Source organism: Calidris pugnax, unplaced genomic scaffold (genome assembly GCF_001431845.1).
Source record: "Calidris pugnax isolate Ruff unplaced genomic scaffold, ASM143184v1 scaffold113, whole genome shotgun sequence".
NCBI classification, from domain to species: Eukaryota; Metazoa; Chordata; class Aves; order Charadriiformes; family Scolopacidae; genus Calidris; species Calidris pugnax.
The window spans coordinates 171,381-198,798 of record NW_015090879.1 but is presented as its reverse complement, the minus strand read 5'-3'; the positions used below and the strand labels follow the sequence as shown (position 1 = coordinate 198,798).

At 54.9% G+C, this 27,418-nt stretch overlaps 1 protein-coding gene across 1 annotated transcript in view; it reads left to right on the top strand.

Annotated features, from left to right (window-relative positions):
* MACF1 (microtubule-actin crosslinking factor 1) overlaps positions 1–27,418 on the top strand; it is a 151,878-nt gene that overhangs the window by 79,861 nt on the left and 44,599 nt on the right. Inside the window, exons 41-57 of the mRNA XM_014946473.1 lie at positions 384–533; positions 642–875; positions 1,463–1,675; positions 2,206–2,727; positions 3,083–3,259; positions 3,722–3,845; positions 4,155–4,363; positions 4,748–5,065; positions 5,846–6,012; positions 7,123–7,279; positions 8,101–8,218; positions 9,495–9,557; positions 10,376–10,617; positions 11,091–11,220; positions 12,309–12,508; positions 13,215–13,710; positions 14,311–15,782. Coding sequence (XP_014801959.1) covers positions 384–533; positions 642–875; positions 1,463–1,675; positions 2,206–2,727; positions 3,083–3,259; positions 3,722–3,845; positions 4,155–4,363; positions 4,748–5,065; positions 5,846–6,012; positions 7,123–7,279; positions 8,101–8,218; positions 9,495–9,557; positions 10,376–10,617; positions 11,091–11,220; positions 12,309–12,508; positions 13,215–13,710; positions 14,311–15,782 — 4,992 coding nt within the window. The remainder of the gene's footprint in view (positions 1–383; positions 534–641; positions 876–1,462; positions 1,676–2,205; positions 2,728–3,082; positions 3,260–3,721; positions 3,846–4,154; positions 4,364–4,747; positions 5,066–5,845; positions 6,013–7,122; positions 7,280–8,100; positions 8,219–9,494; positions 9,558–10,375; positions 10,618–11,090; positions 11,221–12,308; positions 12,509–13,214; positions 13,711–14,310; positions 15,783–27,418) is intronic.

Sequence of the window (27,418 nt, the reverse complement as noted above, 5' to 3'; positions counted from 1 at the left end):
TGGTCATTACCTCTCATTAGATGAGTTTTGATGGTGGAATGGAAAAGGCACAGAAACTTCTAGCCGAGCTCTCCCAGCAGAGGAGTGCATGACCTGGGGCGTAGCTCCACGTCGGAGCTCTCCTGGCTTCTCAAAAGAGCAGATGGGGAGGAACCTGCTGGAATGGTGGCAATTGTGTGGCGAGCGAGGACTCAGCACCTCGGGCCCGTTTCCGCAGCGTCCGAGAGGGAGAAGGGAGCACCCAGAGAGCTGAAAAAAGCCGTTTTCTGTTCTGCATCCTCCCCTTCAGGAGATGTTCCAGCTGTAACCTCTCACCTTGCCTTTCAGTGGTGTGCGTGGCCGGAGGCTGGGTGCTAACTGTCCCTTGTCCCCTCTGCCCGCAGACACTTCAGGAGCAGCAGGCAGCCCGGGCGCAGAGCCTGGCCGAGCTGAGCCGCTGGCTGTGCCAGGCAGAGGACACGCTGGCACAACAGGAGAGAGCAGCCAGCGCGGGGGACCTGTCCTCCTTGCAGCAGAGGCAAAGCGACGTTAAGGTCAGTGCTTTAAAACAACTGGAGTTGGGGGGCGGACACACGGCAGAAGGCGGCGGGGCTCGGCGCTGCCTTGGGAAGGCACGGAGCCTTACGGCATCGTCTGCCCAGGAGCTGCAGAGGAACATGCACACCCGAGCCACCTCCTTCGCCAGCGTCCTGAAGAGCACAGAGGAATTTTTGGAGGAGAACAAGACGAAGATGGAGCCCGGGGAGCTGGCAGCGCTGCAAGAGAAACTCCAGCGTGCCAAGGAGCAGTACCAGTCCCTGCAGGAGAGGACGGAGGTGGCCCAGAAGGAGCTGGAGAGCGCTGTGAGTGCTGCCGTGCAGCAGGAGACCGAAAAGGTAATGTGGAAAGAGCTGCAGCCACTGGGCTCTGCTCGAGGTGGGCAGTGAGATCTGGTGGGCGCAAACAGATTCATTCCAGGTCCTGGTGTTCATCTGGGCGATGTGCTGTAAAGGAATTTATTGTTCCTCTCTGTCCCCTGGGCGAGGTGGGGCCCTGATGCTGCCCCCTCCTCGTGAGATGCAGCCACAGATGAGCTGGTTGTGGAGGAAACTGGGGAGTAAAAAAAGGCACTTTGCTCTCCTTTTGGGGCAACCTTTAATGGGAGCGTGGGCATCGATGAAAGTGAGGCCCACACCACTGTGCATGGAGTCACAGCCCCTCGGGGTGGGGATCCGGGGTTGTGTCAGGGTTAGAAATGGAACGTGGCAGAAAGGCTGAGTTTATTCACAACTTCTCCACACCTTGCTCCCTTTCAGAGAGCCACAAAGTGTTTTGGAGGTCTGTGAGTGTCTCAGACCTTTGCTGTGGCTGGAAAAGTGTTAGGGTATTTTATTTCCGTTGATTTTTGTCTCCCCCCCTGCGCAGCCGTTTGCTGAATGTGCATAAAATAGGTCATTCATATCTGGAGCTTTTGTGCTTTCAGGTGAAAGCTGCCAAGGAGCTGGAGGAGAACAGCAATAAGATCGATTCCCTGTTGAACTGGGTGGCATCGCTGGAGGAGAAGGGAGAGCTCCTGGAGTACAGATCACACCCCATGGAGCGAACGGGGACGGGCACTGGGGATGTCCCCGACGGCCATGTCGTGGGAGCTGAGAGCGCTGCCGAGAGCCTGGATGAGCAGTACGAGAGGCTGAAGGTCAGGACCAACACCTCATCTCTCTCAAATCTTTCTGTCCGACACATGGACCCAAGGAGTGGGACAGGGACTTAGATGGGTCTGGCATCTCCGAAACACGTGTTCAGGGTGATTTTCCTTATGGGAGACTTGGGCAGTCCCTGCCTGGCTCCTGGAGGACACACATACTGTGTGGGTGGGTGGGTGCCACGGTACAATCAAGGTAACGAGATATGGTGCCCATCATGGTCAGAGAAGGGGTTACTCTCCTGTGGGCAGCCTTGGGGTGTTCCCTCCCCTTGCTAGTGCTATGTGAGGGTGCAGAGGCTTGGTCACACGTGTGGCCTCGCTGCACCCACTGGGTGCTGGTGGGTAGAGACCTTCAGTCATAAGCATCACCTTTGCTCGCTGGCCTTCAAGACCAGGTTGGATGGGGCTTTGAGTAACCTGGTCTAGTGGGAGGTGTCCCTGCCCAGGGCAGGGGATTGGAACTGGATAGTTTTTAAGGTCCCTTCCAACCCAAACCCTTCTATAATTCTCTGATCTTTCAGGCCCAGCACCAGGAACTGCTGTCCCAGCAGCAGGACGTCATCCTGGCCACGCAGTCAGCCCAGGCTTTCCTGGACAAGCACGGCCACAGCCTGGCTGGGGAGGAGCGGGACCGGCTCCAGGGCCGGCTGGCGGAGCTGAAGGACCAGTACACGGCTTCCCTCTCCCAGTCGGAAACACGGCTGAAGCAAGTGCAAGTCCTGCGGGACGAGCTGCACAAGTTCTTGCGGGATCACGGGGAGTTCGAGGCTTGGCTGAAGCAAGCGGAGCAAGACCTGGAGGGGATGTACAAGGAGGACAGCCACCCCGCGGCCCTCCGGCAGCTGCTCCTGCGGCAGGGGAGCTTCTCAGAAGACGTCATCTCCCACAAAGGCGACCTGCGGTTCGTTACCATGTCGGGGCAGAAGGTGCTGGATGCGGAGGGAGCTGCTGGGGATGTGAGGTCCCAGTCACTGATGTCCGGGAGCGTGGTCAAGAGCAAGCTGGAGGATGCGACACAGCGATACACCACGCTACACTCCAAGGTAAGGGAAGGGCTTTGCAAGGCTGGGAGTTGTTTTTCTTCTGTGTATGTAGAACCAGCAGGGAGGGCAGAAGGGTGTTTCTCTTGAGCCTCTGGCTGGACTTGTAGCAAGTATGTAGAAGGGAAGACCTTATAATGGCCTGGAGAGACCTTATAATGGCCTTCCAGTACCTGAAAGGGGCTACAGGAGAGATGGGGAGGGACTCTGTGTCAGGGAGTTTAACCATAGGACGAGGGGGAATGGTTTTAAACTGGAAGAGGGGAGATTTAGATGATTTCTGGGCATTTTCCTTCAGTGTCCAGGTTGCTCTGTGCTTGTGTGCATCCTCCCATGATGTCTTGTTGCTCCTTTGCAGTGCACCAAGCTTGGCTCCCACCTGAACACCTTGCTGGACCACTACCAGCAGTTCCAGGAGGTGGCAGAGTCTCTCAGGACGTGGCTGCAGGAGAGCGAAGCTGCTGTTGGGAAACTGCTCTCAGAGACGGTTTCTTCAGATCCAGCCATTCTGCAGGAGCAGCTCGTCAGTGCCAAGGTACGGGGTCCTCAGGTCTTCTCCTGGATGGGAATTCAGCTGCTGCTCTGAGCAGTCGTGAGCATGAAGGGGACTCAACCCATTTGGGTTTTTTGCGGATTGAGCACAAAAATGCACCTGCAGGTTCAGCAAGTCCCAGTGCTGCAGATCAGGTGGAGCCAGACTCCTCTGAGAGGTGCTCAGAGCGAGGACCAGGGGTTGTAGTCATGGGCTGCCAGAGGGGACATCCCAGCAGGGCACTGGGGGGACATTCCTCCTCCCTAAAGGTGTCTGGGACAGCCCAGACTTTCTGATCCAGCTCTGGGGTTGGACCGTCCAACCAACGTTATTCTTCTTAGTGATTTTGTGGTTAAGGGAACGGGATCCCTCAGCTGGGTTTAAATGGAGCCCTGAGCTCCCCATGGGTACGGGTCTTGCATGTGTGACCCACCACTGATTTTACCGTGTCTCGTGTCAAAGCAGCAGATACAGGGAGACCTCGCTGAGCATCAGGTGCCGGTGGAGAAGCTCCAGAAAGCAGCTCGGTCCCTGCTGGATGTTCAAGGGGAGCCGGCCCCGGACCATGGGCACATTCAGGAAACAACAGGTACAGAGAAAAGGCACGGAATGGTTGGGGAGAGTGTGAAAACAAACCAGGGAGGAAAGATGAAGTGTCCCACTTTTGGGGGAAGGTGAAGCAAAGGCACCCAGCAATGCGTCTGCAGGGGTTGTGTTTGCGCGTGGAGGGGGCTGTGATCCAGGCTGGACGTGTGTGTTGGGCCCCCTGTCTTGCTGCTGAGTTTGGGGACGAGGATTTGTCATCAGCAAGAGTTTGGCAGGGACCAAAGGTTCTTTGCTGCTCTCTGAGCACTGAGTGAGAAGCTCTTTGTCACTCATCCTCCTTTGAACTCTGCAGATGCCATCGTCAGCCGCTTCCAGAGCCTCTCCCAGCAGATGGCCGAGCGCTCGGACCTGCTGCAGAAATCCATCGCTCAGTCCCAGAGCGTCCAGGAGAGCCTGGAGAGCCTCCTCCAGTCGGTGGCTGAGATTGAGAAGAGCCTGGAGGGAGAGCAGCCGGCCGCGCTCTCCTCCGCCTCCATCCAGGACTCGCTTGCCACGAGCGCGGTAAGGCTGGTCCCTGGGCTACCCTGCCTCAAACACGGCTCTCCGCAGGACCTGGACCTGCATGGCAGGGCCTGAGGGTTAGCTACAGTATGCTGAAAGCACAAAAAAAACCCCTAAAACAGGATATGAGCAGAACCTTTACTTAATTTCTTTAAGCCAGGGCATAGTCCCGTGGAAAGATTCTCTTCTGCTCACAAGCAGGGCTTAGGTATCTGGTGTTGGGAAAAGGCAGAGCAGGTTGGGGAGATCGGATCGGAAAACTGGGATAGAAAACTATTCTTGCCCAACTGTTCTCTCCAGGGGTGGCCCAGCCACTTCATGCCAGTTCCGTTTTGCTCAAGAGCCTTCCTAAAATGGCATCCTTTCTGTGTGTGCTCCCCACAGAAGCTGAAGCAGGACATCGCCAGGCAGAAGAGCTGCCTGGAAGCCACCCGTGAGATGGTGACACGGTTCATGGAGGCGGCAGACAGCCCCACGGCCTCTGCCCTGCAGGGCAAGCTGGCGGAGGCGACAGAGCACTTCGGCCGGCTCTGCCAGCGGCAGCGGGAGAGGGAGGATGCACTGAAGGGGCTCCTGCCGAAGGTTGAGCAGTATGAGCAGCTCTCGGAGAAGCTGCAGCAGTTCACGGAGAGCAGAGCGCGGATGTTGGCATCCGGGAACCAGCCGGACCGGGACATCGCTCGCTTCTCCCAGCACATCCAGGTGAGATGCCAGGGGGAGAAGACTCCACCTGCCCCGGGTTTTTGGGGCAGGGATGTTTCACTGTGATTTTTTCCTGGGCAAACAGCCCCTGGTTCCCTCCCAGGCTGGCAGGATCCACGAGACCTGTGCTGGCTCTTTGCCTGGGGAAGGGAGCGTGGCCGGAGTGGCTGAGGCTGGTTCCGGCAGTGAGAGAGGGGAATGGCATTTCCCTGGAGCCAGCCTGGTTTTCCGAAGGGATCTCTAAGCCAGGCTCTTAGGGGCCAGACCAAATATAGCAAGGTTTTACCAATTAAAGACTCCACGGGGTCGATAGAGCAAAATGTGCCTGAGTGCTGGCAGTAAGTGCGGTGTGGGATGTGACAAAGCCCTTGGAGAAGCCATGGATGCTGGTGGCCAGTCATGGCAGCACAAGATTCCTCCCTCTGGCTTCCTACAAATGCTCTGCTATGGGGGGGGTGGTTTGGCCACAGCCTCAGAAATGCTCTAAGCTGGTGTAAAACCGGACACTTGTGCTGGGGGGGGGGTTGATTTGGCTTGGTTTAGGCCCCCGCCATCCCATTCCACCAGCACTGGGGAAGGTGGGACTTACTCTTGCAGCTGCTTGAAGTATGTGCTGAGCTGGAACTGGCGGAGCAGGTGGGACCGAGCTGTGCCCCCAGTTTGGCACTGGTGGAATTCATGGTGCTGCTCGCTGGGAGTCTCCCTTGGATGTGGGGTTCATTCCCTCTGCCCAAGTCTGCTGGTGAGGGCAGGGTCAGCATCACCTTTTGCTCTTGGCAGGAACTGAATTCGGAGATGAAGCAGCACCAGGAGGACCTGGCCACCCTGGAGAACCTGGCTGCAGAGCTGGGGTCCTGCGGCTTCACCCTCAGTGCCTCCCAGCAGCAGGAGAAGCTGCAGAGCCTGAAGAAAGACTTCCTGCAGCTGCAGAAGGTGGCCAAGGAGAGGTGAGTCCCAGGGGAGGTGAGCCTTGGGGTGGCTTCATGGTCGGAACAAGACCCTGTGGCGATCTCCTTTCCACGGGGAGGGGGCACAACCCAACTCTTCCTGCCTCCCTCCTCCCACAGCGGGAGCCGTCAGGCAGCTCGCTCCAGCTGACGTTTTAAAAAAAGCCCTGGCTGGGGGCGTTGTGAAAAATTCCTGGTGTGGCAGGAGCCGGCATTCGTGCGTTTCCCGGCGTGTGGGCTGCCACAGCTCCATCCCTGAGCATCTTGCCGGAGGGGAGCGGGGTGCTGGCGGGGGAGCGGGAGCCAGGCGCGCTCACCAGGAGGTGACAGAGCAGAGCAGCCTGTCCCCAGAGTCTCCTTAAAGCAGGGGGAGCTTTAGAAGCAGCCTCAGCTCGAATTGGCCATGGCAGCCTCAGCAGGGTCAGAGGGACATCTCGCCTGTGTCCCTGGGGAGGGGTCACACCTCCTGGGCTGTATCTCCAACCCCCCTGGGGAAAATGGAGAAGGTGATGGGGAAAACCAGATGAATCTCACAACAACCCCCGGTAATTCAGCGTGGCGCAAGGAGCTGCCTCCGGCCGGCCCCGTGGGGGCTGCTCGCAGCTGTGGTCGGCGGGGGCTAGTCTGGAGGGGCCCGTGGCTCCCGTCCGGGGGCTGCCTTGTTCCTCTGGGATGGGCTGAATAGATGAGAGCCGTGGCCAGGGAGGAGGGGCACAGCCTGCCTCCCCCCAGGGCTGCAGCTGGCTGGGGTGAGATGCCATGAATGAGCCCTGTCTTCCCAAAAACATGGGACAAAGAGCTCGGTGTGGAGCCAGCGCCAGTTGACGGTGGTGGTCCTGTGGCTGTTGGCTACCCCGGTGGTGCCGGAGTGGCCCCAAAAGTGCCACCGGCCACATTTTAGCCAGGGGGGGTGTCCAGCAGCAGCGAGGGGGGGGCTGAGGCACGCACCCCGCTTTGGCTGGCGCTGCCTGCGCTGTTCCTAAGCAACATCTAATAATAATAATAATAAAAAGAAAGGCTCCTAGAGACACAACTGGGCTACATTCAGGCGGGGGTAATTGCCAGGCGAAGCACGAGCCTCTCACTTTCCGAAACCTTTTCATCTCTCAGAGAAAAGGATGCGTCGTCCTGCCAGGAGCAACTGGATGAGTTTCGGAAGCTGGTGGGGGCCGTGAGGAAGTGGCTGAAGGAGAGCGAAAGCAAAATGCCACCCGCCGAGACCTCCCTGGGCACCCAGGAGCTGCACAAGTGCCGGCAGCAGATCCAGGTGGGAAGCGGGAGCCGGAACTGGACTGGGAAGGTTGGCAGCTGGCGTGGAAATGCTGGAAGATGGAAAAATAAATCCCAGGAAGCAGAGCCCTGGGAGGTGTTTTATGGGTCTCAGGAATGCTGGGCTCCCCTCTGTGTGCATGCATCCCATGGTCCCTGCCTTGTGGTGAAGGGAGCAGCGTGAAGGTCCTCCTGGGCACTGCCTGCTTTCCCTTCCTTCCTCCTTCCAGCTCTGGGCAGGATTTTGGGATCGGGAGACCTTGAATACACTCATTTTCACCCAGTGCTTCCCCTCGCTAGACACGGAAGGCGGCCTCCCGTCATCCCAACCCCCGCTCCTCCCCAGCACCGTGATGCTTTAAATCAGGATATGCCAAGGGTTTGACTCAGAGGCAGAGCAGCGTCTGCTGAGCCACCCACGGCCCTCGCACCCCACGGCCCTCGCACCCCACGGCCTCGCACCCCACGGCACAGCGCCAGGTGCCAGCACAGCTCCGGGCTCTGCCCAACGCCGCCAGGGCTGGGGTCACATGAGGCTGGGTGGTGCCAAGAGGAGGAGGGGGGGGTCCCCGAAACAGTAGGAGGGAGAAGGTTTCCTGCAACAGGCCCGCTCGTTAGGGAAGAGCTTTTCACTCCTTAATTCCACCTGACAAAAATAAATGTAAAGACACCCACTTTCCCGGCACAGTCTGCTCGCGGCGTTGTGCCCTTTGCCAGTTCCCTGGGCACTGTGTCCCGGTGCCACCGAGTCATCAAGGAGGGGAGAGGGCTGTGGTGGGGCAAGTGCAACCTCCCATCCCAGGCTTTGCTTTTGCCCAGGATCTCCTGGAGGAGTGGAAAGGGAAAGGGTCCCAAGTGGAGGAGATCGCCCGCAGAGGGACCCTCCTGGAGAACCTTATCGTGGAGATCACGGCCCCCGACACGCCCTCCAAGGCAGGTGAGTCGCAGCCTGGCTCTCCCGAGGATGCCTCCATCCTCGGCACTCTGTTTGCTCTCTCTGCTGCATCTTCTCAAGCCAAAAATGGGGTTATTTCCCCCTTTTAACAAATTCCAGAAGGCCCATGGTGGTCCATGTATCGGGGGGCTCAGCCCGTCGGTTGAGTCGCTGCCACTTGTTGCGCTGATGCATCAGCTGAGCGCTTGGAACCCACCACCTTGGCTTAATCTGCTGGAGCCTAATGAGCACTGAATTACCCTGAGTTTGCTGTGGGCCCAGTGTGGGGACATATATCCCTGCTCAGGTGGAGAACAGGAGCTTCAGGCTCCTGCAGCACAGGGGTCCAGGCTCTCGGCCCCATGGGAAGCTTGTGGAGGCGGCTCCTGGTTTCTCTTGGTGATGTTCTCCAGCCTCCTGAGGGCCAGAGTGTTTTACTCAAACTCTGGTATTTGGATTTCATATCTGGATGAAATTTAAGCCTGCAATATTCAGATGTGATTTACTACTCTCCTTTTTGGCTTCAAGTCTGTGAAGCAATGAGATTATGTCTGGCTCGTTTGGAAACCAGCTAAAAGATGTCTTCCAGCTTGTGAGAACAACTCCCCGGGCTCTCATCGTTGATGGGCATTTATGAGAATGCAGTCTAAGATACGTTTGTTGGGGTTAACTTGATGAGCAGTTCCATGGGAAACCTCCAAGAGAGGTGTGGAGAGGCTTGTTGGGAGTGACCCACATGGTCACCCTTGTGGGTTGACCAAAGCTGCAGCCCTTTACATCCATGAAAGCTTTAAAATGTGTGGTTAGAAAGAGAGAGATTTGCCCAATAACGGGAAAGGGAAGGCACTCGGCAGTCTCACTTGATATGAGAATTCATGATGGCCAGTGGTCCCTGCTATTTTGGTCCACGCAGGAGCCACCTCTGCCCTGCTCTCTGGGCGATGCTGGGAGAGGTGCCCAGCTCCTGGCAGCTTCAGCTCTTCTGCTTCTGGTCCAGCAAGGCAGGAGCAGCTCCAGGAGATCCAGGGGTTGTGGGTGTGTCGGGAGGAGGAGAAATAAAGGGGCTCCAAATCCAATTAACACCCATCCCTCATTGCCGAGCCGAGGTGGGGGTCCATCAGCTCCAGGCGGGGTGGGCTTGTGGAGACACCATGTCTGTGCTTGGTGGCCAGTTGTGGTCCGTGTCGTGGAAAGGGGCCCATTCATCGCTTTGCTGTCTTGCTCTCCTAACGCGTCTTGTCTTGTCCCTCTGTCTGTCCCCCGTCCCCCTCTCGCTCAGGTGCCGCGCTGCCCGCGCCGGGAGGGTCGGTAGGCAGCGTGAACGGATACCACACGTGCAAAGGTGAGCTCGCTGTCACCTCCCCATGTCTCCCCCCACCCCCCCGCCATGTCTGTCCGTTTCTGTCTGTGCATTTCCATCCACGAGAATTACAAACCGCGATGTGACACCGGCAGCGGCCCTGGCGCGAGGGAAATGAGCCTGAAAATGGGCTGGGGATTCCTCCCAGCCCCGGAGCCCGGAGCCACGGGGCCGGGCCAGGAGGTGATGGAGGATGTAGGTCAGGCTGAAGGACAGAGAAAGGGGCAGCTCTGGGGAGGGACAGCCCCCCTCACACCCCATCAGGTGGTGGTAAAAGCTGATAAATGGGAGGTGGTTTTAAGGCCTGCAATTAAATTTATGGGTTCTGAGGGGATTATAATGCCATCCAGCCCTTCAGTTTGAAGATCAATTTTAATTATTGCCCGTTATCTGCTGTTAGCTCACCGGTTCAATGAGATAATAGGTGCATAAAAATGGCTTTATATTGTGGTGTCAAGTTATTTAGCATTGTATGAGCAGTGACATTGCGATGGGGGGGGTGGGAGGGGGGGCTCAGCTTGCATCAGTCTCACAAACAGGGAGGCATTCGCTGTGTTTGCAAACTGTCAGGACGTGTTTGTGGTGCAGCTGGAAGGGCCCTCCTGGCATGGGGGAGAGGTGAGGACAATCTGACATGGCTCTGCAGGCAGGCGGACGGCAGCGTGGCCTCTTCCTCCTCCTGCTTGGCCAGCTGGGGGGCTGCCTGGGGTATGGGGAGGGCTAGTTTAGTACCCGATAGCCTGGATTAAGATGGGCAACGCAGGCGGCCGTCCTCATCTCAGCTGGCTTTTTGGGGACAGATCTGACGGAGATCCAGTGCGATGTGTCAGACGTGAGCCAGCAGTACCAGGCCCTCGGCGCGGTGCTGCGGGAACGCCAGCAGCAGCTCTCAGCCATGCTGGAGAAGATGCAAGAAGTGGAAGAGGAGGCCAGCTCCATGCTGAAGTGGCTGGAGTCGAAGGAACGAACGCTCTCGGAGCTGGATGCCTCCTCCTCGCCCACCAAGACGGAGACGATGAGAGCTCAGGCTGAGCACAACAAGGTAACTTCTCTTTCAGAGAAAAAAAAAATAAAACAAAGCAGGGGCATCTCCTCCCAGAGGATCTCGGAGATGGGCTTTATTACAGCAGGTCTAGAAGGGTCAGCAATGAGGACCTGCCCTGGGTTAAAGAAGGGCTTTCCCCAGGAGGGTTCCTGGAGCAGGAGCCCATGCACTCTGCTCGACCTCTTTGCTTTTAGACCTGTTGCTTTCAGGCGTTTGGCTCAGGAGAAGGGAGTTTATCTGTAGCCCTTGTTGCTGGGTCACTCCAGCTTCTCCTGGAAAGCAATTCCCAGCCTTTCCCTGCTCCTGGAGCCAAGTTAGCTCATGATACTGCTAATAAAATGAAGTGGTTTCACTAAAGAGCAAAGAACAGAAATTGTCCAACTCCAGCTCGTAGCTGCTGCTTCGTTCCTACTCAGTGATTTCATCCTTTTACCCGGTATCTGAAGAAGTTCAAATGGTTTATTTTCCAGGCATTTCTGGCTGAATTGGAACAGAATTCAGGGAAGATCCAGAAGGTAAAGGAGGAACTTGCTGGCTTGCTGGAGAAATATCCAGATTCTCCAGAAGCAGCAAACTGGAAGAAGATGCAGGAAGACCTGAGTAAGTGCCTGAAGCAATTAGTGAGGCTTCTGTCTTGAAATATCCCATTAGAAGGGGTTTGGGATTGCAGGGCGATTCCAAAGTCACAGCAGAGCAGAGTCACTTCTAATTAAAATTCAGTAAAAAACGAACTTACGTCCAAGCTGTCTGGTGCACAAGGTGTTCCTGAGACCAGCGCTGTTGTGATTAATGAAATCTCTGTGATGGATGTGTATTTTAAAGACTTGCCTCCTTAAATTACTTCTTTTAAAAAAAAAACAAACAACACATTAGCGACATGGATTGATTATTTTTATTAGAAGCTTCAGTGCTTGATATAAAATTCTAGTCATTAGTAAGGCTATCCTAGATAATTAAATGTTGACTAAACAAGAGTGTGTATTTAAAAAGAAGCCCAGAGATTCTCTTCTTTGAAATAGCTGGAACACGTTTATGGAGTTCTCTGTCCAGGAGATCTGAATGCGCTGTGTGAGGACTGATACACATGAGAGTATCCTCATTTATCGAGCCAGGGATGTGGGATGGCTCACCCAAGGTCAGACCAGCTCATGGCAGTAGTGACTAGAGCACAGAAATCCTGCTTGCGAGGCTTTTTTTTTTTTATGAGCTTCAAGACCACGTAGCCATTAGAAATGGGTAACAGCTTATTAGAATCATAGAACCATAGAGTGGTTTAGGCTGGAAGGGATTTTAGAGATTATCGCATTCCACCCCCCTGCCCTGGGCAGGGACACCTCCCACCAGACCAGGTTGCTCCAAGCCCCCTCCAACCTGGCCTTGAACCCCTCCAGGGATGGGGCAGCCACAGCTTCTCTGGGCAACCTGGGCCAGGCTCTCATCACCCTCAGAGTAAAGAATTTCTTCCTGAGATCTCATCTCTATCTCCCTTCTTTCAGTTTAAAACCGTTCCCCCTTGTCCTATCGCTCCACTCCCTCATAAAATGATTAGATGGAGAGTCGCTAGAGCCATGCTAGTGTGATGGAAAAGCTGAGGAGGTTTCCCACTGGAGAAACCATGGGGAGAGTGAAAAACCTTCTGGACGGAGGGATGGGAGCGTTGTCACCCCCAACACAGCTGGGTGTTTCAGATTGCAGGTGGGAAAGAGCCAGCCAAGCCACGGCCGAGCGGCAGCAGAAGCTGGAGGAGTCGGCGAACCAGCTGGCCACCTTCCAGGCTGCCGAAGCCCAGCTGCGCCCTTGGCTCATGGAGAAGGAGCTGATGATGAGCGTGCTGGGACCTCTCTCCATTGACCCCAACATGCTGAATGCGCAGAAGCAGCAGGTCCAGGTGAGCCGGGGAGCTGGGTCTGCATCTCCACAGTGGGGTTCAGGACGAGGAGGGGAGAGTGTCTCACCCAGAGCGTGAGATGGAGGATGGCACTGGGGAGTTATTTGTCCTGCAAGCCATGCAGTGGGTGGTGGGAGATCTCATGGCTCCTCTCCTGTGTCCTCCAAACCCCACCGAGCACAAAACTACTGTGAATAACTTGAAATGCAGCGCTGGAGCTCCCTTCCCCGCGCGGGATTGACTCATCGCTCAGTGAATCATTTTGGCCCCTCTTGGAGAGGGAAATGGCTTTAAACCAGACCCGTGCTGATGCTCCACAGGTCTTGCTGATGCTGCCCCTCCACCCGGCAGCCTGCTCTTTCCCCGCCTCCCGCTCCCAGACCCCAACACGTCCCTAACCGGCCACATCAGAACATCAAATCCACCAGTTCACATCATTAGATTTCCCTCTCATCTAACTGGTTTGTGTTACGTTAGGCGGCAGTAGGACAAATAAGAGAGCGAAGTACTGGACCCCTCCCAGCTTTTTAAGTCACAAGGTCACAGTAAATCATGGTCTAAGGAGCTCAACTGCCGTCCCACCCCAGGGCTTGTTCCTATGGGTTCACTGGGCTGGATGAAGCCCCTGGAGGTCTGGTTTGTTTTGACTGTGTGTACTCAGAGCTGTCAGTTTTATGCAAACATTTTTATGTTATTTCTGTTGCAGTTTATGCTGAAGGAATTTGAAGCACGCAGACAGCAGCACGAGCAGCTCAACCAGGCGGCTCAGGGCATCTTGACTGGCCCTGGAGATGTTTCTCCATCCACCAACCAGGTGCAGGAAGAACTCCAAGGGGTTAATGAGAAATGGTCCGAGCTAATGGAACGCCTCAACTCCCGCTCCAGCCAAATTGACCAAGCCATAGTGAAGAGCACCCAGTACCAGGAGCTCCTCCAGGGCCTCTCCGAGAAGGTGAAGGCGGTTGGGCAGCGCCTGAGCAGCCAGTCTGCTGTCAGCACCCAGCCCGACGCCGTGAAGCAGCAGCTAGAGGAAACCAGTGAGATCCGCTCGGACCTGGGGCAGCTGGAAGAGGAGATTGCAGAGGCTCAGACCCTCTGTGATGACCTCTCTGTCCTGATTGGGGAGCAGTATCTCAAGGATGAGTTAAGGAAACGGCTGGAGACAGTGGCACTTCCTCTCAAAGGGCTGGAAGACCTGGCAGGTGAGATGGAGAAGTTGCTCAAGAGATGTTGGGATGTTGAACTCCACCCCTGCTTCTCGCCAAAGGGCTCTCCCATCACCGGGATTCTAGGAATAATAGGGGAAGCACCGTTATAACTTTTTAGGGTGCTTCATGGGTGTTTTATGTGGCGCTAAGCACAGGAGGGTTCACACTCCAGACATACCTGAGGCTGGAGAGTGAGCAGAGATGTTCAGTCCCACTGATGTGAGACTCCAACAAGCCTCCTTGGCCTGCAGCAGTGTGGCATGTGCTCTGCTCGGGGAAAAAAATTCATTCCTAAATTCAGAGTGGGGCATGGAGAAGACCCAGTGGCCACCCTCTAATCTTGGGATGCCTCTTCTGGTTTCTAAGAGCTTGCATTTAGAGACTGGTGGGGAGAACTGAGACTGCTGCCTTTTTGTTACCTATTACTACTTAAGAAATTTATGAATCAGCGAGCAAAAAGGCTAGTGATGCAATGGAAAGCTTCTTCCTGTTAATCAAAACACAGTTGGTGCATCTGAGATGATTTTAAATAATTGCACTTTGCTTATTTGATTTCAGCTTAATTGTGGCGTTCTAATCTCATTTCCATTTCAGCCGACCGGATGAACCGACTGCAGACTGCGCTTGCGAGTTCCCAGCAGTTCCAGCATATGTTCGATGAACTCAGGACCTGGCTGGATGACAAACTGTGCCAGCAAGCTCAGAGCCAACCTATTTCTGCTAAACTGGAGAGGCTGCAGAGCCAGATTCAGGAGCAAGAAGAGTTCCAGAAGAGCCTCAACCAACACAGTGGCTCCTATGAGATGATTGTAGCCGAGGGAGAAGCTTTGCTGCTTTCTGTCCAGCCTGGGGAGGAGAAGACCACTCTGCAAAACCAGTTAGTTGGCCTCAAAACACACTGGGAAGAGCTCAGCAAACAGGCTGCTGACAGACACTCTAAGCTCAAGGACTGTTTGCAGAAAGCTCAGAAGTATCAACGGCACACAGAGGACCTCCTGCCTTGGGTGGAGGACTGCAAGGCAAAGATGTCAGAGCTGGAAGTGACCCTGGACCCGGTGCAGCTGGAGGCGACTCTTCTGAGATCAAAGGCGATGCTGAGCGACGTAGAGAAGCGCCGCTCCTTGCTGGAGATGCTGAACAGCGCTGCCGACATCCTGATCGATGCTTCTCAAACTGATGAGGATGACATTCGGGATGAGAAGGCCGGGATCAATCAGAAGATGGATGCCATCACAGAAGAGCTGCAAGCCAAGACGGGCTCCATCGAGGAAATGTCGCAGAGGCTCAAGGAGTTTCAAGAGAGCTTCAGGAACATTGAGAAGAAGCTGGAAGGGGCAAAGCACCAGCTGGAGATATATGATGCGCTGGGGCCTCAAGCCTGCAGCAACAAGAATTTGGAGAAGCTCAGGGCGCAGCAGGAGGTGCTGCAGGCCCTGGAGCCACAAGTGGATTATCTGAAAAACTTCACTCAAGGCCTAGTAGAAGATGCCCCAGATGGGTCCGACTGTTCTCAGCTCTTAAGCCAAGCTGAGGTGGCTCAGCAGGAGTTCAAAGCTGTGAAGCAGAAAGTAAACGACTGCTGTACGCTCATGGAAAACAAGCTTGAAGGCATTGGCCAATTCAATAATCGGGTAAGGGAGATGTTCTCGCAGCTGGCGGATCTCGATGATGAACTAGACAGTATGGGCCCCATCGGGAGAGACTCCGACAGCCTGCAGTCCCAGGCAGAAGATGTTCGCACATTCCTGGGCAAACTCCACAGGCTGAAGACTGACATTGAAACGTCTGAAAGCGAATGTAAGAAGATGCTGGAGGATGAAGGGAGCCCTGATTTATTAGGACTGAAACGTGAGTTGGAGACACTGAATAAGCAGTGCAGCAAACTGACGGAGAGAGGCAAGAACCGTCAGGAGCAGGTGGAGACGACACTGTCTCGTGTCGAGGACTTTTACAGCAGGCTGAAGGAGCTGACCCACATGACAACGGCGGCGGAGGAGAACGAGGCGCTGCAGTGGGTGGTGGGAACTGAGGTGGAAACCATCAACCAGCAGCTGGCAGACTTCAAGGTAAGTCTTCACGCTATCACCTTTCTGAAGTGGTGTTTGGTGTTTGAAGGTCTGTCTAGTGTTGTGGTCTTTGGTGTAGGACCTCCAGCCTTCAAGCTGTTGCGGTTTCATTGTTCATTGCTGTAATGTCAGCATTTTTGGTGTAAAATATCCTTTCTCGGGAGAACCTAAGTTCAACTGCTGGAGTTGATGGTCTGCGGGGAAAAGATGCAGAAAGATTTTGTGATTTGGAGGAAAAAAGCTTCTCCCTGTTCTCTTTGTGATTTGTGATATGGGTGTGCTAGGACCTCCTGTTGGCATTTAGGTTTTGCAAAAGGGAGGGACGTTTTTGAGTCCATCTGAACTGCACGTTGGCTTCATCTGAGAGCCTAGGCCAGATCAGATCATCCTATAGGTCTTTCTACCTGGTCTGCCATTCCTGCTTGTTGTTCACTTCATCTGGGACATCCCAATCATTTTTGGGATCCTTGGGTACAAATAAAGCCACAGATAAACTGTGGGACAAGAGACACAGAGGGAATAGAGCCAAGGCGAAGTTTTGCCATGGGCTCTTCATGTTTCCAGCAAAGAGGTGCTGGAGACCATCAGGGCTTGCATGAAATGCTGAGAGAGGGAAGAGTTGGAGTGTGTTTGGCATTTTTTTTATACAGTGTTCCGGTGTTGGGTCATGCTGTTACACTACATTAATTATATTAATTCTGCTTAGAAATTCTCTTGCTGTGAAACTTCTATTACTGATGTGCTCGGTAGCTGATGATTGGGCTGATTTACATCTGGCTGCTTGTTTCCTGGTGTTAATGGGGGCTGGGAGGGGAAGGCGTTTTTAGAGCCATTTACTTTTCATCTCACGGCTAATTGATCCCGTTCCACCGCTTAATAGCTCTGTGAAACCTTCACCGGGACAAGGTATTTCCAATTTTGGGGGTTGCTTTTCCAAAAAAAAGAGTTTGGAAGTGTTACAGGGTAAAATCAAACTCATCTGATAATGTTGCTGTTGGGCGGTCTTTGGTGTTGAGCTTATATTGATGGGAAGGATTTAACTCCATTGTTAAACACCGCACAGTTGCTCAGAACAAATATATCCAAAGAGGAGTTTCTAGTCTTTAAAACCAGCGAAACTTTTCTGCAGAGCAAGGGATTATTCCCGGCTGAGCAGCTCTCATTAGCAACGATGATGAAACCCAGCGTTGGTGGAGATTGCTTGGTCGGCCGGGCTGTCGAGTGGGGCTGGCAAGCGCAGCTTAACCCATGGTAGCCCTTCCAGATGGTCTGTGTCTCAATGACCTTGAGGATGACTCTCAAGGACAATGGTGGCCTGGGCTGCAAGAGCCAAGGGTGCTTTGGGGGAGTGACATGTCTTTACCCAGGAGTCATCCGTTGGCCATCGAGGCCACAGGGGGCAGTTGGGGTCTTCGTTGACGGAAAGCTTAGTGAGAAAAATGAAAGTCGGAGCAGTGATGGTGGGGTTTTGCTGAGAATAAAATGGGGGAGAAGCGAGAAGGGGGGGATGGAGCAATCGTGGTTACGCAGCAGCATTCCTCCCCAGCACGGTTCATCCAGAGAGCAAGCATTTTTGCACAAATCATAAATGTTGCAGAGCAGATCTTTGCAAAGCCTCCTCTTACGGGCGTCTCCAAGGGGAAATGCAATCCCAGATACCGATCTGCACGTGGAAGGGCATCACCGCGTTCCAGCAGGGACCGTCTGTGCTCCAGACATGCAGGAGGGAGAGCGGTGGAGAAGTCTGGAGGAGGCAGGGAGTGAGGGGGGAATTTTTTTTTGGGGGGGGGTTGCACCAAGCTTTTATTTCTCATCCCCTAAGACAATATTACAACCATCTTCCATCTTGGATGGCAAACAAGAGGCAGCTCCTCAGCTGGGCAGCGGTCCCCAGGGTGGCGTGGGGATGATGACAGGCGTTGCTGAGGGTCTCCAGGAGCGGTCGCGGTCCTTCTGTCCAGAAGGCTCAAATGCGGGCAGATATTATGCCTTAAGGCATTAATTTTAATGAACAGCTGTGGAAATGAGATGCAAATTAGGCATGGCCCCAGGGCTCTAGGCGCGTTGCCAATGCAGCCCTGACAAAGGTGGGCACTTCTGGACTCATTGTGTCCAGATTTTAATAAAGAAGATATATTGAGGACTCTGATGGAGGCCATGAGCAGATGACTTTTGAAGCCATTCCTACTTGAAGCTTCCCATATATTTTTATTTCCCCCCCTCAAACTTGCCCCCAAAAGCCCCAACCTACAACAAACCCTTAACTTTTGGAGAACTGCCACCCCTGCCTTTCCTCTCTCCCCCCGTAGCCCCTTTCCCAGGTCACAGAGGGACTAGTCCTGGCTATGGGAGGGATGAGCCCTCTCCTGCCGTACATGCAGCTCCTGGCCAGGTTTCTTGGAGGCGGGAAGCTGGGAAGCAGCTGTCGGATCTTCCTCGGGGGGAGAAGCTTTGTTTGCAGGAGGTGTTTTGGTTCAGCGAGCGGGTGCCAGGGTGGGGATGGCTGCACCGAGGGGCTGAGCCCCCACCGGCTCCCACGACTGTTGGGACAGAGCTGGCCGTCGGGAGGTGGGGAAAACTTCAGTAGGGACTGTTTCAGGGCCCCGTGTTGTTGGAGGATCACACGGAACCCATCTGGAAGAGACTTTAAGGGGTTGTCTAGTTTAGTCCTCAGTTTTATGGTGAAATCAAGTGCAGCTGAAAGGCATTTCTGTGGTTTGGAGTCTGTGCTTATATGGACATCCTGATGGATGGCTTCAGATACAGCTATGCTACAGAAGAATAACATGTTTTTAGCTTATGTTAAGCTGTGTCAGAGCAAAGGAACCTCATCTTTCACTCCTGGTCTTCAGCATGAGTTTAACCCAAGGGGCTGCCTTTCCCGTGCTGCCTCTCTGAGGAGCCCTTTTTTGTGTGTGTGTAAGAGGGTACTAAAAGTTGGAAGAATCTTTCTGTTCTGTGTCTCCACGAGCATCACACGGCGAGTCGGGCTCTTCGGTGCGAGGGACAAGCGACAGCCACTGGTGAGAGCTCCTTGTAGGAGTTTTCAGGCTGGAGCATTTCTTCCCCCTCCGCGCTCTCTGCTGTCAGCTCAGGTTTCTCAAAGCTTATGCTAATATTAAATTTTAATGACTGGAATCAAATGAGCAACAGTTGAGATGTTACTAAACATAACAGTGATGTTGGTTCAGTTTAGCAAACAGGAGAATTCCCCGGGGAAGTGATTCCCCAGGTAAGGCCGAGAGATGGAAGGGTCACGCGAAGGCATAGGACTTTCCACCATCACGTTGCTCTCCAGCATCAGTGACCCCCGAGTCGGAAGACCCCAAGTTACAGCCATTCCCAAAGATTGGAAAAATAATGCTGCACTTTGAATAAAGCTTGTGCCGTTCAGCATAAGGGGCTGATCTTTGCCACCCCCAAGAAGCAGAGGTGAGGTTTGCTGGTTTGGAGCGGTGGTGCCAGAAAGCCCCAGGTATGGGCTCGTCCCATCTAGCCAAAGAGCATCCATCAACCAGGGCTGTGGAGAGCTGATGGAATCAAATTTTTTTGGTGGTTTTGGGGGAAGGCATCTGTGCCGGGGTAGCCTGGCCTCCTGGCTAAGCGAGCTCAAGCCTGAATTTTGTTTACTTCATTGTCTATACAAGTGGATTTTGAACTTGGGTTTCAAAGCCCGGCTTGTACGTAGCGTTGGCAATTCAGAGCTGAGACCCTCTTTGATTATCCTCCTTGGTTTTGGACAAACTCTTAAACGTTGCCATGTTTCTCCTACAAAGCGGAGCAGAACGCTCTGAGACAGAGGCACTAGGAAAGGTTTTCATGCTTGCTGCAAAAGGAAGCGGTGCTTGGGAGTGGAAGGATGCCGTTGCCTCCCCCGTCGTATCATGCCATGACGAAGATGAGAGCAGAAATGGGTTGGCCAGAAGGGATTTCTGCAAGAGTCTGGAGAACTTGACCCAAAATGAAACTCGAGGAAAAGCATCAAACTTGATGTAACGAAAGGGTCGCCATTGTGTCCAGTTCTGGGATCCCTGGTTAAAGAAGGACAGGGAACTGCTGGAGAGGGTACAGCAGAGGGCTATGGAGATGATGAGGGGACTTGAACATATCTCTGATGAGGGAAGGCTGAGGGACTTGGGTCTTTTTAGTTTGGAGAAGAGAAGGCTGAGGAGGGATCTGATCAACGCCTGTAAATACTTAAAGGGTGGGTGTCAGGAGGATGGGGCCAGTCTCTTCTCAGTGGTGCCCAGGGACAGGACAAGAGGAAATGGGCACAAACTTGAATATAAAAAGTTCTTCCTAAACATGAGGAGGAACTTCTTTCCTGTGAGGGTGGCAGAGCCCTGGCAGAGGCTGCCCAGGGAGGTGGGGGAGTCTCCTTCTCTGGAGACATTCAAACCCCACCTGGACACGTTCCTGTGGGACCTGCTCTGGGTGGCCCTGCTTTGGCAGGGGGTTGGGGGAGATGATGTCCAGAGGTCCCTTCCACCCCCTGCCAGTCTAGGATTCTGTATTCGGATCAGACGCAGTTGGCTGAAAGGGTAAGATGTGTGGTGATGCCTCTGTGGGTGGCTGGACCTCCATCACCTCTGCCGGCCCCCTCCCCGATGCCGCGCCGGCAGCCCCCGCCGTCACCACAGCTGCACTTCACCTCGCGTCTGCTGGCGGCGTTGGGGCACGGCCCAGGAATGCCGGCGAGCCGGGACCTGCCGCAGCTGGCACGGGCCACCCCGCTCATCCCCGATCTCGCCTCTCAGTATTAATTAAAACCCCACCCTTGCCCCAGCCAGAGAGAAGGGGGTGGGGGGGGACCGCATCCCACCTCACAGGCGATGGGTTTGCCGGGGCAGGTCGTGGGGAGCGGAGGGAGGAGATGGGACATGGGAGCTCCTGCCTCTCCCCGCCCCACACCCCGGTGCAGAATTTTTGGGGGAGGTTATTTGAAACTGGGAGTTACTCGAGGCAGTGAGCTCGAGCACCGCCAGTAAAGGATTTATGCTGGAGGATGGAGAGGGGGAGGGAGAATCCCTAGACAGCATTAACTGAAGCCACACTCCCCTTTTATTTTAGAGCGGGTCAGGTCGTTCAGGGCCCGCGGAGCCCTTGTGCCTCCAGCACCCTCTTTGTCTGCTTTAAATAAATTAAAAAAAAAAAAAAAATCAGAAGTCCCAGGAGGGGTGATGCAGTGAGCCGCGGAGCCCTTGTGCCTCCAGCCCCCTTTTTGTCTGCTTTAAATAAATTAAAAAAAAAAAAAAAATCAGAAGTCCCAGGAGGGGTGATGCAGTGAGTGAGTAAAGCCCTAAACAGCATTACTCATCCCGCCATTCAGATGCCGCTCTGTCTAATCCTGCTCCGGGTCCTCCCCGCCTCACCCTCGGTAAAAGCAGCAATTAGCGGGCGCTCGTTTCTCCCGCGCCCCCACTTGCCCCCCCACAGCTGCCCCCCTTGGCGGTGGCTCTCTTCAGCGCTCTATTTATGACTCTCTTAATTCCCCCAACCTTTCAGGGCGGGGAGGGGGGAGCTGACTCAATGGCGCTATCAGAAATGCCGCTGTTGCTAATTAACCGTTTGCCTCATGTCCCCAGGCTTCTTCCAGGTGTCACTGCTTTTTGGGCAAAGAGGGGTGGCCGGTGGCACGTGGCCGTGGGGGTGCATTGCATCCCCCAGGTGAGCTGCTGTTGTCGGGTGGTGGCAGAGGGAGATGTGAGATGCCGTGCTGGGTTTCACGGTGGTTATTTTGCAGGAGGACTGAAATGAGTGGGTTTTTCCCCAGAAGTTTATCCTATTATCTATCTCTTTGCCGTCCCCGATCGCACGAGTGGCGTTTTGTGCCCTTCCTTTGCAAGACGTGCCTATCTTAAGGGTTTTTTCCAACCAAAATGACTCTATGATTCTATCTCTGGGACCTGCTCTGCTCCAGCCCCTGCAGAGCCACCCTCAAGGATGGGCGGAGGAAAACCAGCATCTCATGTGGGGATGGCGGGGCTGGACCGGGGAGCGGGACCGAATCCACGTGCTGATGAGGGGAGGTATTTACACCTAAGCATTTACGCTCAAAGCCTTAATTCCTCAAGACAGGGTATTAACCACCCCTCGCAGGCACGTGTGCTTGCAGGTGATGCCCAAACACCCATCCTGGCTCTCCGGGGAGGAACTTTTGGCAACTCCACACCCGCTCCTAAAGCCAAAGACCCCAGAGCGGGGGGTTCATCGTCCCCTCGGGGGCTTCAGGGGTGGGTGGGAGAGGGGAGGTGGGTTTCTGGGATGGGATGGGATGGGGCAGGGAAGGGCTGCTCTGCCACTTGCTGTGCCCCAGCCTGGCTGAGGGTATTTTTAACCCTTCTGTGCCCCCAGAGGAATGCGTGAGGCTCCCGACAGTCGTCCAGTTGGGGAGCAGCTGGGTGGGTCTGGGCTGGGAGCGAGGACAGGCTGCACCATGGTGTCTTCTCGTTGAACGCTTTCCAGACCTACTTAAAGTATCTCTGGCCAGTATTTTCAGCATCAGCAACACACGCAAAAATGCCTCCTCTCTGACAGCTGTTAAGCTGCCTTAAAGGCACCATCTCCCCTTGTTGGAGAAGAGGATGATAAATGGGGGGTGATAAGCAACCGAGCTGTGCCAGGTGACAGGGCTGTCACCAAACGTGGCTGGGGAGGGTGGCCCGAGCAGAGCTGCAAAGCCTCGGCGGTGTTTGCTGCTCTTCCAACCTGGTTGTCTGGGGGTGTCATAAACGTGGCCTCACAAGAGGCACTTGAGCACGTGTGGCCCCTGCAGCTTCCTCATTCCTTGGAAATAAATAAAGAAGGGAAAAGCAAAGGCACCCCCGGAGCTCCAAAGGGAGCCTCGTCGGTGTCTGCTTCTCCATCACCAAGCCACTGGTGGGTTTTGACCTTGGTGTGTCAGCGGGGAGGCAGAGAGACACAGGCACTTCCCTGATTCCCAGCGAGCCCAGAACAAGAGTGAATTGAGCTGAGAGTGACCAGAATCATAGCAAGGCTTTTTTTAATTTCCCTTTCTTTCCTTTTCTTGACCTTAAAACAATTAGGCTGTGATCAAACGGAGCAGACGTTGGGTCGCTGCTTTGAAGCCATCCACTTGCAGATGCTTTGGTGACCCTGCCAGGTCCCTGCCGGGGGAGATGGCTGTAGGAATGTCCTCTCACAGGAGCGCTCGTTGGCTGGTGGTGGTGACACTTCGCAGTGTTTCCACGAGATGCTAAAAATACCAGCTTTGCATAAGGCTGGGAGAGCTGAGGATCCGAGGGAGGAGGAGATGGGAAGCTTTTTGTCTGCAAGGGCTGAGCAGAGGAGGGAGAGGAGCAGGGTCCCGGCGGGATGCAGCCATGGAGGGGGGATCCATGGGGAAGCGTGTGGTGGAGCCATTGGGGGACTTTTCCGTCACCCACAGCATCCCAGCGAGTCACCGTTCGCTAGCAGGAAGGGGGTGGCTGTGGTCACTGGGGCTGGGGCTTCTCAAGGGAAGGGCTCGGGCTGGGATTAGTCACCACAGCCTCTCAAGAACAATCGCCAGTTCTGCCGAAGGAGTGGTTTAAAATGTCTCCCATCCAGAGGGTTCTCTGGCTGATAATGCACTTACCTCACTTCCTGAAGAACCTCCAGAGCAGTTTATTAATCACCCCATCCCTCGGCTCTCCCTGATGTCCCTGGTTGCCCTGACATTGGATGAGGAGCAGCTTTGGCAGTTTCCCACTTCCCACCCCTGCCCACAGGTGCTGGGACACTGGGAACATGGAGCGGGCTGGCTGGAGAGCCCGGGGTGCTCCATCCACCCTCGTGCACCACCACAGCAAAGCCACGGAGCGGGGTTTGCAGGAAAAATGGGCAGCTGAGGACAAAAATGGGCATTTCAGCGGGTTGCACCTGCTGTGCCCAGACAAGCCACAAGGACCCACCACCCCAGTATGTTCTACCCTTCACTCCCACTCCCAGTCTGGGTTACCCCCGGGCTGTTTTGGGGAGCTCTTTGTGCACAGACGGGGTCCCAGGCTCTGCAGTGATTGAGCATTGAATGCCATGGTGTGTGGCTGTGCCTCAGCGCTGCCGTAACACGTGGGCTTCAGGTTTTATTCAGGAGAATTATTTATACCAACATCTATATTAGCTGCCTTGCAGGGAAAGCGCTACAGTGCAACTCCTGCACCCTTGGAAAAAAGAAAATAAATTTAAAAATGCAGTGCTCCCTGCATTTCTACATCCAAACTGCAGAACGTTTCTCTGTGAGTTTGGTTTTTAACCTCTTCCTAAAACTTTTCCAGTGGGGGTGCTGACCCCCGTGGAGCCAACCAAGGTTTCCTCCCCCAGCCCTGCAGAGAAAAAGTCCCGAATTATTGGGCTACAGGTTGCAAATGACTGACGGAAAGGCTCCCTGCGTCACGACCAGCCTCTGAAGAGAGGGATTGTGTGTTGGCAGAGGCCTGACGTGAAATGGGTTTGAAGTCAGCTGTAAGACGTGGGGATAAAGGACCCCCCAGCCTGGGAAGGTGGGATGGGGTTAGCCCCAGTGCCGTTGCCTGGATCAGGCTGGGAGCTCGGGGCTTGCCCACACGGTGCTGACACAGCCATCACAAAGATTTGGCAAAAGGAGTGAGTTATCTCACTGAAAGAGAGATGAAGAAATCCCGCAGACCTCCCGCCAGAGGCAGAGAAGGCTTTACAAAACATGAATCTGCCAGCAAAACCTAAAAAGTGGTTTCTAAGGCAGATTTTGGGTGTGCGTGATGTGGCTTTGTGCTTGTATCATGGTGTCTGGGGGAGGCTGAAACCCACCCCAGGTCCCTCCATCGGGCTGGAGGCACTCGGGGTTTATCCCCTCTGCCTTCCTTGGCTGTGGCACCGTGTCCCAACCCAGTGGTCCCTCCTGCCACCACTGGCTCGGTGACCCTCCCAGAGTCAGATACGGGGGGACAAGATCAGCAAGACATGTAGGGACAAAGCTTGTGGTGGAAAGGCAGGAGTATTCCTGGGCTGGGCGAGCGGGTGCTGCTCTGCCCAGGGCAGGAGGGCACCAAGGTGAAGATTAAAGGAGCTTTGAGGATGAAGAAGGCCCTTGGTTGTACCCTGGGCTCATTAGCAACATGTCCGTCGGAGATCTTGAGCTGTCTCTGGGCTCTTTTGCTCGTCACATAACACAGGTCCCTCATCTCCAGCTGCTGAGATGCATTAAAAGAAAGCTAAAAATACATTGGTTTCCAAATACCGCTTTCCCATGTAAACAGTGGCGGCAGCGGCGGGCAGGATGTAATGCAGTCATAAACAGGGTGACATCACCCCGTGACGGGGCAGGCACGCGTCCCCTGCGCTGGGGACGGTGGCCATATGAGGAAAGCTTGAAACCTATGGATCCGGGAGACAAATGGGGATGCTCCTCCTTGGAGCAAGCCTGGAAAAACCCCTGGGTGGGTTTTAGCAGGGGGTCTTTGCCTGTAGGATGTGGCCATGGGGTGGCTGTGGGGCAGTGAGTGGGGCTGGGCTGGGTGACAGCCCTCGGTAGAGCTGTTTGGTTCTTGCCCCTTGGTGGGCTGGTTGCCAGAGCATCCCAGTGCCTGAGCCATGGGTCCCAACTCAGGTTTGGCCAAATGTGCTGGTAACAGGGCAGGTGAGAGGAGGTGCGGTGACTGAACAGAAGCCAGGTGTGGGGTCCTGATGGTCCATTTTGTCTATCGTGGCCACAGCGTAGGTCCGGCGAGCTGCCAGGTGAGCAGATGTGCTCTCCTGAGCTTGATGCTGAGGCTCTGAAGCTCTCTCAGGCCTTTACTTCAGTCCCGGTGCTTGCTCCTGGCAGGGCTCTGTGTGCCAGAGCCACTCAGAGGCACCTAAAAGGATAAAAATTCGGCCAGGACCTTCACATCCTCCCCTGTCCTTCCCTCACACCAACGCAAGGCTTGAGCAAAGGCCTGAAGCTGCAATTCCCAGCAACTTCACACCTTTCGGCTTCTGTCCCCATCACTGGGGTGGCACTTGGTGGCTTAAAGCCATGACTTGGGGAACCTGCAAAAGCTCTGGCCTGGGATCTTCAGGCCAGGCACAGCAGGTTTTTAATTGGCTTTAGTACTTTAGGAATATTTCCCTAATGGTTTTAGAGACTGGGGTGGGGGGTAGGGGGGGATGTGTTGGAGGAAGAGTTGGCTTGCTTCTGGCACGTGATGCGGTGAGGAAATGGGAAAAGAATTTCTGGCTGTGAAACGGCAGCTCCACGTCGAGATTGTTCCTCCTTCTTCTTCGCAGTGGAACAAAAAGCCTCCGCGCCCCAGCCCGGATGCCTGGGATTCCTTGCGGAGGGGCCCCCGGAGCGGTAACGGTCCTGCTCCTGCTCCGCCAGCTCCCGGCCAAGGTGGCAGCGGGGGAGCCAGGGGCGGCTTTCCCAAAGGGTTGGCACAGCATGGCCCTCCTTCTCCTGTTATTTCAGCTGTGCTGGATTAATAACTCGGCCGAAGAGCTGGGGTGTCCCCCACCAAGTACAAAAATCTGGGCTTTGGGACGCTCTGGCAGTGCTGGCTGCCGGGAGCAGCTCTCGCTGTCTGTCCCTGCAGGAGGCTGGGTGGGGACGTGGAGGGGGCAGCCACGGATGGGCAAAGGGGGTCCCAGGGGCTGTGGTGAAGGGATGGAGAGGGCTGCTCGTACACCCCCTCCCAGCTCCCACCTTGTCCTCCTCCTGCTCTTTTCCGTCATCATATTTAACGATGGAAATAAGAAAAGGGGTTTCCGAAGATTTCCCACTCGGCCCCACTGAGCACTTCGGGCCATTTAATGGGCATTTCTCCTCCATTGCCCTGAGCCTTCCCCTTCCACAAAATGTCCTTTCCCATCTCTCCAAAGGGAAAAACATCCCTTGGGGAACGCAGTGCTGGAGCTGCTGCGTGTGCAATCAATGCCTGGTCACTTGGGGACCCCCAAGGGCTTGGGGACGGGGACACTGGGCTCCCACCACAGCCATGTGGGCCAAGCCCTGGAGACAGCAGGCACCTGCAGCGCATCCAAAAAAACCCAAAAAATCAGGTTTTCATCCCTCCCTTGGCTTCCAGCGGGCTGTAACACGGCCACGGCCAGGCAGGAAGGCTTTTGGTGAAGCTGCAGCCAGTGGCCACCATCTCCCGGCGCTGGCACTTTATTGGGGTGCAGGCTTTGATGTAATTAAGCACCTGTCTCCCGTATTTTTATCCCGACGCTATAATTCATCCCCGAAAGTAGCCAGGCAGGGCGGCTGGTGGGGCGGGTTGTTGCCTGGAGATGCGGGGAGGCTGTTTCCAGCCCTCCTGTTTTCTCTTCCCAAGTCTGACTTCCCCTCAGCATCACTTGGCAGCAGTGATTCACCCCCCAGCCCCCCCGGGCTGCCTCCATCTCCTGCTTTTTAAACGTTCCCCCATCTCTGAAACCCCAGGGTTGGGGCCGGGGGGGGACAGGGGTGATGGGTTTGTGGGGAGAGCAATGCCCACCCAAGGTTGGGGCTGTAATAATTCGGTTTTAGGGAAAGGAGACGGCGAGCCGTGTGGTGGGAAGTTGTGGGTGGGTTTTTGGGGAGGGCCGGCAGGGCGATGCGGCTTGGGGGAAGGCAAAAAAAAATAAAAAAGGTATTTTTGGGGGTGGGGTGGGGTATTTTTCGGGGATTTAATAATAAC